Source organism: Moschus berezovskii, chromosome Y (genome assembly GCF_049115385.1).
Source record: "Moschus berezovskii isolate FMDL1 chromosome Y, NW_MosBer_1.0, whole genome shotgun sequence".
Classification (NCBI taxonomy): domain Eukaryota; kingdom Metazoa; phylum Chordata; class Mammalia; order Artiodactyla; family Moschidae; genus Moschus; species Moschus berezovskii.
The window spans coordinates 54,429,145-54,440,263 of record NC_142489.1 but is presented as its reverse complement, the minus strand read 5'-3'; the positions used below and the strand labels follow the sequence as shown (position 1 = coordinate 54,440,263).

General features: G+C 47.6%; 1 protein-coding gene across 1 annotated transcript; it reads right to left on the bottom strand.

The window, feature by feature from the left end:
* Positions 1 to 414: 414 nt before the first annotated feature.
* On the bottom strand, positions 415 to 10,635 carry LOC148773125 (testis-specific Y-encoded protein 3-like). The gene is made up of 7 exons (XM_088834521.1): positions 10,132 to 10,635; positions 9,415 to 9,492; positions 9,156 to 9,267; positions 8,911 to 9,056; positions 8,705 to 8,791; positions 3,241 to 3,421; positions 415 to 497 (listed from the first exon to the last, which is right to left on the bottom strand). The coding sequence occupies exons 1-7, from the start codon at positions 10,633 to 10,635 to the stop codon at positions 415 to 417; spliced, it is 1,191 nt and encodes a 396-aa protein (XP_088690647.1).
* Between the last annotated feature and the right edge of the window lie 484 nt (positions 10,636 to 11,119).

Sequence of the window (11,119 nt, the reverse complement as noted above, 5' to 3'; positions counted from 1 at the left end):
TCAGGGCTTTCATTCACTTCCTGATCAACCGTGGCTTCCTGTGCTCGTGCCCAGTCAGGCTCCATCCTCTTGCTTCTGGTATCAAAGAACATGTCTAGATTTTTGAGGGGCAGTCATCCTGTTCCCTGCATGCAGTGAGTGGCCAAGCCAAGGGAAGCCTCTCTGCTTCCCACTTTGGACTTTGAAGCTGGAAGGCAATTCCAAAAAGTGGTTGCCTTTGGTTCATCCCAAGAGAAGATTCTGGAAGAAAATACCGTGGGCTTTTGGTACTTTTGCTACTTGGCAAGTAGCCCCTGCTTGCCCCAACGAGAGAAAGTCTGTTCACAGTACTGAAGCAAAAGAATAAATACTACTACTACTACTACTACTAATCAGGCCGAGTCGATTGCATATGTACAGAGTACTTTGCATATATCACCCTCTATCAGCGTGAAGCATGCCCTGGGAACACGTCAGAGTGTCATGGGAAGTTAATGACATGAGCGGCAGCTGGGAACCTGAAGGGGGAATAGTGGGGAATTTGTCATTGAGCTGGAGCATGAGAATGAAAACCCCAGCTTTCCTGGAACACCATTTTCTCTCCCTCCACCAGAAGCCTGGTATCCGTTCCATTCCGTCGCTCAGTCGTGTCCGACTCTATGCAACCCCGTGGACTGTAGCCTACCAGGCTTCTCTGTCCATGGGATTCTCCAGGCAAGAATACTGGAGTGGGTTACCGTTTCCTTCGCCAGGGGATCTTCCCGACCCAGGGATTGAACCCGGGTCTACCGCAATGGAGGCAGACGCTTTAACCTCTGAGCCACTGGGGAAGCCCCGGGGAAGCCCCTGGTATAGCTCTGCAAAATCACTCGACATCACAAGGAAATGTGTAGACCCAAAACTTCAAAAGTGAAGGTCTTTTCAGAGAGGAAAAGCCTGGGTGGGGAGCAGCTCAGCATGGTACCAGGGCCTCTCAATGGGTGGGTTTGGCTGACATTTCTTCTTTTTCTATTATTTTGTTGTTTCTGGATTTTCTGCGATGAGTTTAAGGGTAGAGATATGATGCACTAGGAATGAAACAACACTTGGAACTGTACCTTCGGTATCCCCAGTTTAACACCAGGGCTGCGACAGAGAAGAGAGAATTTGGAAATGGGAAGCACTGGGTCATTCTCTCCTGTGCTTCAGGCTCAGCTTGAATATCAAACTGGGGACAAGAAAATCCCTGCAGGATCCACAGAGATGCCTTGAGTGATGCCTCAAATCCGAAAGCAAATGTCACCACTGGGGCAGGCAGCCCAGAAGGAAACTGACTGGGGTGACTTAATCTGAAAGGGCTCAGCTGCAAATTCTGGCATTCCCTCCAGAAGAGGTTGGATGGACAATCACAGAGACACCAACCAGCTGACAGAAGCTCTTCATCAGATTTCTTCAAGCTCTTGCCAATGTGCCCATAAACACACACAACCCCACACACCCACACCCACACACACAGACACACACCTTCACCTGGGTCATTTGTCAGAGACATTTGTGAGTGTGTACAAGATTGGAAGCAAGTAAGTCGTAATATCAGCAAGTGGTGAGTTGGAGGTGGTGGGAATGGGGTGATCACAGTCTCTGCTCTGTTCTTTACCAAATGACTCAGATTTAAGAAGATGAGGAATTCCCTGTTAGTCCAGTGGTGGCTAGGAGTCCGTGCTTCCGCTGCTGAGGGTGTGGGTTCAGTCTCTTGGCTGGGAAATTAAGATCCCCTAAGGTGTGCAGCATGACCAAGAAAATGAATAAACACAATAAACATACAGATTGTGTGCAATTAACTTGTTCGCCCACTAGCTTGATATCATGGTATTTAACATCCTAACTTCTGAGATCTTGAGAAGGTTACTAAAAAAATGTTTTCTGGGTGCAGAATAAGATGTGGCTCTTCTAATAACCTGCTTGCATGACTCTGTTCCCAGAGCTGACCACCTGTGTCTCCCAGAGGCACTTAGGTTAACCTGCCCACTGCTGTTCTGTGTGCACAGACTCTCCTCCCCACCACCCCTGCACCACAAGGGAGCCTCCCACGGGATCTGATGCAGTGGATGCTGGCCAGGAAGACCTGCATATGCTGGGACCATCTCGCCCTGAGTACTGGAAAGTGAAATTATGGAATCCTTCTTCTTTCCCATGAGAGATGCCAGCGGGTTTATTACTCAGAGATGTTGCTGTCGCTTTTTCCTCAGCCCCTCCCTTGTGGTGGTGATCGGGGCTAAAGAGAAATAAAATACCCCCAACTAGTGAAAGGGAGCAGACAGCATCTAATCAAAAGGACAGAGAGCCATTTAGTAAGGATTACTCACTGTGCTGGTCACTGTTTGAGCATATTCTTAACCTGACCAGAATGGGGCAATGCAGCTTTATCTCATCAGGGCTCCTCTTTTCCAGAACCCATGTTTTTATTTTTTTTCCACCTGAGAATTTTGCTTTATTGGGTGTTTGGATAAATACAAGGTATTTCTTATTTGAGCGACCACCACTATGACTAATGTCAAACGGAAATGATTATATAGCTTGCTGTATGCAAGGCCTCTTACTCTGGGTTTTTTTTTTTTTTTCTTCATATTTAACTCATTATTTTATCAAGTAACCGAAATTTTAGAGGAGTGTTTTTTTTTTTTTTCAATCAACACAGTAAGGGAAGATATTTTGGATATTTCAAGATGCTTTATAAAAAAATAATAGAACACTTTGTCCTGAAATTTAAGTTTTATATCTTGAAGTAGTATTTCAAACCACTGTTATGACTAGCCTATTTCTAGCCTCATTAGGCTAGAATTCTTTTGCATATGTTGCAAAAATCCATATTTCTAATGAAACTCAGTGGATTTTGACAGATTACAATACAATGACCATGTCCCTGGGAAGACAAATTATAAGAGGGAATGTTCATAAGTTTTGCAATGCAAATGTTTTTACTAAGGAGAATCGTATGCCCCAAGAACCGAAGCTGTTTGCCACATGCTCCTTCCTCTCTCCTGTCAAGGTTCTCATCTTGCTAGATGACGTTTTCACTTTAATTTCTATCAACCACTTTTCCGCTTACCTTTAAGTATCTGTGGAAGAGCAGCCTCAGACCACTTCCTATCCAGCGGTCTGAGCACTGAAGTCTCTGGGAGGGAGGCGCTGCGCAGGCACAGAGGGCATCTGTGTGCCTTTAGACCAGGCTGTGACCTTGGTTGAGTGGCAGTGAACTTGGGTGCTGGAGCATCGATTCACCGTAACGTTCCTCCTTTTCGAAAGTGACTTGTTCTTCATTTTCAAACTCGTCTGGATCTCTGGAGAAGGAGAGATCAGGCACGACCTCCCCACGCACCTGTAGGACTTCCTGATCTACCACATCGGACCCGCTGGGCAAGTTCCCTTGGTATTGCAGGGACGGCACAAAGGGGAGACTGTGCTACACAGAGCAGGGGTGGGCGGGTTTATCCCAGAGCCTCTGGGAGATGAAGGAATCAGCTCTGGGATCAGTAGCCACCTGTAGCCCCTCCCTGGGGAGTGCAGAAAGGCTCGACTATTTATTCTTGAAAAACACTGACTTGAAACTCAGAGGACTGAGTTTCTGGGGCGATGGCTGGATATTCTGCCAAGAGGTGGAGGGCATGCCAGGGCAGGGTGTCCATGAGTCCTGCTCCCACCCAAGAATTAACAACTTTTCTTCTAACAAATTTTCTTGGGTGCAGTATAGAGACTTTCACACCTCTAGCATGAAAATCACTTTATGTAGGAAATAGAAAATTCCATATTTCTTGTAGGAAAATTGATGCCAAGTCTTTCAATTGTTAAATATACGGCATTCTGTACTTCGTGAAGGAAAGTCAGCACACAGATTTTCAAATGAGAAATATGAAAAATTCCATATTTCATGTTACCTTGTTTATTCCCAATTCAGTGTGCAATACAAGAATTTCATATTTCATGGGAAAAAGCTCTGTGCCTAGAGTTTCAAATGCCAAAGCGGAGAAATCCGTATTTCATGTAGGAAAATCATGGCTCAGAGTTTCCTAAATGAAATATAAAAAGTTCAGTATCTCATGGAGTAAGTCTCTGCCAAGATTTTCTTATGTGAAATACAGAGAAATCCGTCCTCAACAGAGGAAAATCAGTGCCCCGAATTGCATATATGAAATCATCAAAATTCCACATTTTGTGTATTAAAATAGTGGCCTGATGTTCATAAGTGACAAACTCCAGATTTCATGTGGAAAACTCAGCACCCAGTTTTTCGTATGTGAAATACGCAGAATTCCAAATTTCACGTAGGAAAATAGTATGTGCGTATATTTTCATATAAAATGTAGAGAATTCCATTTTCATTTTGGAACGTTTGTGGTGAGATTTTCACAGGTGAAATGTAGAGAATTGCATATGTCATTCATGAAAACTTCATGCATGGATTCATATGTGAAATACCGAGTTCCGTGCTGCATGTAGAACACTTTTGCCCACATGTCAAAATGTGACACAAACATGGAATTCTCTCTGTAGAGAGATTTAGAGATGAAGCATCTCTTAATCCAGAGATGCTAAGGACAGTGTCCTGCTAAGAGCCATGACTCACCAGTGCCAGAGGAATTGAAGTCTGAACATTCATTGTACAGAGGTCCTTTCAAACTAGTTCTGTTCTCATCCAGCCTCCAGGTGAGAGAACACACGCCAGCTAACCCCATCAGCCCAGGCCTGTGGGACTGGGACGGGGTGAGAGGATCAACCTAAGACACCCTTTTATGGAGTGATGTTTCAAACTGGCAAACTATGCACGTAGCAGCTGCTGATGCTACAGTGCCATCCGTCTTGCAAGCCTTACAGAAGAGGGCAAGCTGGGTTCACGTGGCTGGTCATGTCAGGGAAAGAATGCTCCTGCACTTGAGGACAGAAAACCCTCTGTAGCCGGGTGTCCTAGGGGCTGTGTGTAGCCCCTCGTCTGTGCCTGGGAATCTGGCCCACTCTCGTTCTCTGCCCCTTCACATCCTCCCTGACTGCCCCCGGGTGCTTTTTTCCTGTCTCTCCTTTCTGCTCAGGGATCCACGTTTACACTTACATCTTGCTCTGTCGGAGAGATCCCTGGGCTTTCTTCCATCACGTCAGTGCTTCTGATGCCCCAAGGTCTTTGTACCTTACACAAGCTCTTTCACGTTTCCAGTGTCCATTCTTCCATCCCCCAGCCAGGCCAGTTCAGAGAGCTCACACACCCATTTTTGCCAGCGCACATGCGTGCGCACGCACACATACACACACACTCCTAAGTCTGAAAAGAAACTTGCACACATGCGCGACTCTTGGCTTACTTGTGCAGTATAATGGACTTTGGTAAGCACCCCTCTTTTTTAGTTCCTGTTATCTGCTTCACTCGCTAGTTGATCAAGTCAGTGTCCTCGTCTACTTCCACGATATATCCTGGAAGGTGAATGGGATTTGCTTATGAAGGGGACTGACATGCAAAGAGGCTGGCAGGGTTGGAAGTCCTCACTGTGGACAGTTGAGTGACGTGTGCCTGCGTTCCCTAATCCTATCGCCTTGGACCGGCTCACAGTGCCAATCAGGTTGGCGTGATTCCATTCCCTGTGCTTTACTTCCAGAAACAACACAGAAATAGCAACGGGTTTTGAACTGGAAATTGATCATGCACCCCTTTTCCCTGGGTCACTGAGGACAACAATTCTTTAACAACTTTCTCTTTACAGAAAGGCAAGCCCCAATTCTTATCACCTGGGTGATAATTCACTTAAAGTCATGAAGAAATTCTGCATGGGTAATGTCAGTTTCATCATAACTGTAATGGTCAACGCAAGAATACATGGATGGGGGTAAAAGTCAACGTATTTCAATCCTGCACTAGTGTTTTTTAGAACACTTAACCAGTCAAACCTAAATCTTTCCTGACAGAAGCATTCCTGCAACATCTTTGCCCTCTGTGATCCTAACTAATACTCTCACTTCAGCGAGTGATATTCTTACCCATTGGGCATAACTCTAAGTGTGTAGGCATTCTTGTTTCCAAATGTGGGTCACTGTTAACTATTCCTGCGATAACGCATTTCTTGTTGAGCACAGATATCACAGAACTCTTTAAAAAAGTCACAATTCAAGATGCTGGAAGCATTTGATCCAGGAGTGAAAGAAAGGGTCAAATTCACATGCAATCTAACAAGATACACAAATTAAAAAAATAAAAAAAAAGAGGGCATACGAGCAACACAATGCAGGAGTGTTGAACAGGGCAGTGTAAGAACTCAGAGAGCTATGGCAGCAGAGCTGTGCGTAACAGCACAAGCATGGGTGCATCATGAAAGAAGAAGGAGGCAAAGGCAGACCCGCAGGAAGGAACATCAACTCACATTCATGGGCAGACACAATGGAGACGCCCGGTCTTCATTCTAAACAGAGGAAAACATGAACACATCCAGGGAACAGGAAGCAAATGCAGCTCAGGGTGACTGAGACAGAATGCTCATGAATTCATCAGAAACCCGCCAAGTCTCACACACATTGATATTCAGTGGAAGAAAACCTTACACAACACATCCTAGTGTGCAGTCAAATCTAATAGCACCTAGACCCTAGGGCCTAAGTGAAAGCCCTGAAGAGACTGGGACACAAGTCATGGCAAGTTTCCAGAGACTGACCAGCAAGTCAACCATCCACAGTTCACTTTTACTCACCGACCTGTGACTATCTCTGCACTCTTCACTCCAGCACAAGTTAGAGCTAAAGCCACCCCTGGTACTGAAGCACTGGCAGGAAATATTAGGCACTGGGGGACCCTGTCCTAAACTTTTCTTGTCTGTAAGTTCTTTGCAATGCCTTCTTGCTTCATAGTGAGTGGAATGTTAAGGCTTTTTCCTTGTTCTGTACTCTTAAAATGTCTGATGCTGTGCAACAGAGAAGATACCTGGGGCACCACCTTCCAACAAAATTGCGTTCCAGCTTTTCACTCTCTGGCCCTTGTTCACCAGACCCTGTGCGTGGACATCCACATTTCCCTTGTAAAACTGCCAGACCCACAGTTAATGGGCCCCTCATCTTCTTTCTCCATCCTCCCCAAGCCCCACCCCACAGGAAGAACTGTGCCTCCTGACACAACCCCCACATACGACTTAACCACCTCTACAACTCTCCATGGACTGGTACTTCCCACACGGTAAACTGAGAATTCTACATGCAGCTGAAGTTTTTGTCCTGAGGCCCTCCCCAAACAATACACAGACGCATACAGTTGACGCTTTTTATTTGTCCTTCGGCATTATTTCAGGTTTACTTGTGTCTCCCTCTCGATCCGTTTCACCACCAGACCACTCTTCACTACTTTCCCGTCCAAGAGAACTCTGATGGCCATTGATCTTCACATGAAGCAGCTTCTTAGGTTTTCTATTTTAGGGAAAGGGGGACACTGCCTCATAAACGTCTCAAAGTCGAGCAGGGGCGGTTCCTTTCAAAAAAGACAGACACAGATATGAAAACCTACCCTCTCTGAGAACACTAAACACAACTTTTTCAAGTCAGTTCCCAGGAGACAGAGTCTGTGAATTTTTACATGTCCTCTAAGCACATACTAAAAGACATGTACCCCAGTCTTCCCCGTAGAACTATTACAATACCTAGGACATGGAAGCAACCTATATGTCCCATCGGCAGATGAAGGGATAGGGAAGTTGGGGTACCGATACACAATGGTGTTGTGACTCAGCTCTAAAAAGGAATGCATCAAAGTCAGTTCTAGTGAGATGCAATGCACGTGGAGCCTATTACAGGGAGTGAAGTGGGTCAGAAAGAGAAAAACAAACACTGTATGTTAACACAAATATCTGGAGTTGAGCACCATGTAGGTGATACTGAACATGCAACACGCAGGGCAGCAAATAAGACACAGACATATAAAGAACAGACATGGGACTCAGTGGGAGAAGGGGAGGGTGGGTTAATGTGAGAAAACAGCCCTGAGACATGTACATTACCTTTTGAACAATAGATGACCAGTGTGAGTTTGATGCGTGAAGCAAGGCAACTAAAGTCATGTTGTGGGACAACCCAGAAAGACAGGGAGGGGAGGGCGGTGAGTGGTGGGTTCACCATTCGGGGGACACGTGTATACCTCTGGGTAATTCATGTTGGCCAATGTACGGCCAAACCGGTCACCGCATTATAAAGTAATTATGCTCCAGTTAAAATAAATAAAAAACTATTCTCCATAATCCTTCACAGTGGTCAGTTTCTCATAGTGAGGGTAGCAGGTGAAAAAGATGCAACGGAAAAAAAAAAAAAAAAAAGCGTGATGACCAAAATGGAATCAAGTGATGGGTCAGTGGGGGAACAGCCTTGTACAAAGGAGACTCACAGACCTGGTGGAAAGGGGACTTCATGAGGAATAGTAGGTGGATCCCAATTTAAGAGAAGCCTGAGGATGGACTTGTTGGCCAAGGAATGACAGTTCAGAGATGTGTGCAGCTGACTCAGCTATAAATTGGAGTGACTTTGGCCTGACCAGGCCACTTCATCTACCTCAGGCTTCTCTAGTTAGAACCTGTCTTTCACTACAGTTTTCCACACTTGCTGGCTCTTGCTGATTTCCCCGTGCACGGTGTCACGCTGGATTCCACAGAGTCTCACTTTCTCCACAAGTGAAATAAACGACCCAAGTTCCTGGACAACCCTTATGCCAGTGCTCAGCCCCTGGGCGCCTCACCTCTCGTCCTCCCGCTACCTCTCGCGGTGGAGCCTTCCTCCTCACATAGTACTGCAAAGGATTGGGCCACAGATCCTTTATGATGATCTGCCAGGGAAATGAGCAAGGTCGGCACAGGGCTGGCCAGACACTGAGCCTTCCCGTGCACCGCCAAGAACTCCAACATAAATCACCAATTTCGGCCCAGTGGCCACGTGGGACCCCACCTCAGCAATCCGGCCAGATCCTGTGAAGTTGTGGTCAAAGAACCAATTGAAGAAGTTAACGCTGCTGTCATGGTGCCTGAGGCTGTATGCCTTACGTTCAAACCCCTGGGACCACTGAATCGGAGTGGAATGAGACGCTCGGTATCCTGCAGGAAAAGGAGTATGGGAGAAAGACCTAGCTCACTTTCCCACTCAACCTACACTCTTCTGCCCCCACTCCCCAAATCCAGGGAGCTGCCTCTTACCAGGGACGTTAATGAGATACTCCTTAACAATCACTTCATTCTGGAAATACCTATTCCTCCGAAAGGACAATGTGATCTTGCAGTGATGAGTGGGATGCCTGAATTCCTCCACCTGCCAGGACAAAGTGTTGGGGGTAGGGGGAGTGGGTATGAAACCTCTTTACAGAAGAGCTGTCCTTTCCCGTATTCAGGGATAAACCATGCCCTCTCCCCTCCCCAGTCATCTCCCCTCCACAGTTAGCGGGGTCCCCTGCCTGACCTCCAAGTTGGTCATGTAGTGAAGCATCTCTTCATCCTGGTTGCTCATCATAACTGACATCTGGGGGTGGTTCATAAACTGCTTTAGGCCAAGGAGCCTCTAGATGCTAGAGGTAAATGTGCTGGAAGAACAAAGCTAGCCTAAAGAGTAGAATGGCATTGTCTGACTTCAACGTGCTACTAGTGAACTCGCCACATTTCCGTGGATGCAGACTGTATGAACGCGGAACAAGGCCCAAGGCTGTGCCTATGAGTGCACTACCAGAAGGAGCTTCTGTTCCTAACAGGAAGGCCCTAAGCTCCATCTCAGCCTCCTTCAAGGTAGCTTACTTCTGGAAAACAAGCATTCCTAGCTACAACCAGTATGAGCACTTACACATCCCAAACCCACCCCCAAATTCACTCAACTTTTTGGAGAACACCTGGATTCCAGACAAGATTTTTATCTGAGGAGTCCCTAATGCTAATGACGATTCTGACTGGGACCTCTGCAAGTAAAGCCCAAGTATCAATTTGTGCTAGTCAGGACAGCAAGAACATCACATCTAATATCAGAAACAGATATGCAGGACGGTAACCAATACCCATCATGCAAAAAAAAAAAAAACAACTTTCTACCAGAACTGCCAGATCTGTAAAACTGCTCCTGCAATATCCCAGGTTTAAAGAAAACAAAAAAAGAAAAAAAAAAATTCACAACCACCACACCAAGGGATACAACTTCGACCCAGAAGCCACAGATTCCCTGGATGATGGCGCTTCTGTGTTCTAGATGCAGCTTTCGCCTCTGACAGTTCTTATGTTTCAGGCGAGCGTGCGCCCTTTGCGCTCTCTTATTCACCGGCTCCAGCTCCACCTGCAGTGCCGCCAGCGCCTCCAGTGCAGGCTGGTCGCTCGGGCCTCCAGGCCGTGGATGTTTCTGGCCCTGCTCCTCCGAGGACACCTGCTCCTGCTCCTCCACGACGTCTAACACCAGCAGCTGCAACTCCTGCCCGATTCCCGCCAGATCTCCCTCCTCCAGGACCGCACCTTCCTCCGCTGCCTCCACCCAGAAGAGGGCGGCCTCCTCGCCTGGCGCACCACCTGGGGCCTGCAAGGCCTCTGCCGCCCGCACTGGGCTGACAGGCCCCAGGGCCCCTCCCTCCTGAAGACCCGGACTCACAACCAAGATCCAGGATCCGGGGGTGCTGCCGCCTTCCTCTGGCCCCGTCTCACTCGCCATGGTGTTCTGGCCGGAGCCCAGAGCTGTGAAGAAGGTGGCCACCAGAGCACAGCAGACGCCGGCACAGCACGCCCACCGGGCAGCCGCACTCAATGCGGTACCACCAACAGGATACTCGTGCGCAGCCAATGAGCAGGGAAAGGGAGACACGCATGCGCAGAACCGTGAGCCACCACGCACGCGTAGTATGGCAGCGGGAAGGGGCTGAACTCTACACCCTGACCGCCAGACCTCACGACAGAACCAATCAAACGGAGTCTAAAGGCGTTGGTTCCTGGGCCACGCCCCTTGGAATTCTGGCCACTCTGCCCCCAGGTGACCCCTGGGCCAAAGTCGGGCCAGCGCTCTGTGCACCGGTCCACGCAAGCCTTTTGCCTGCTCAACAGTGCAGATGTGCCTGACCAGAGACTGGGAGAGCCAGGCCAGTTGGAGGCGAAGGAAGGGACCCTGAACCTGACGCCGCGACCATCCTCAAGCTTGAAAT

Excerpts from the sequence above, each read along its gene's own strand:
- LOC148773125 (XM_088834521.1), bottom strand. The coding sequence starts at position 10,635 with ATGGCGAGTGAGACGGGGCCAGAGGAAGGCGGCAGCACCCCCGGATCC. Across the intron at positions 9,493-10,131 it reads GTGGCTTCTGGGTCGAAGTT|TTTATGAACCACCCCCAGAT; the intron begins GTATCCCTTGGT and ends GGCCTAAAGCAG. Across the intron at positions 8,792-8,910 it reads GATCTGGCCGGATTGCTGAG|ATCATCATAAAGGATCTGTG; the intron begins GTGGGGTCCCAC and ends TTTCCCTGGCAG.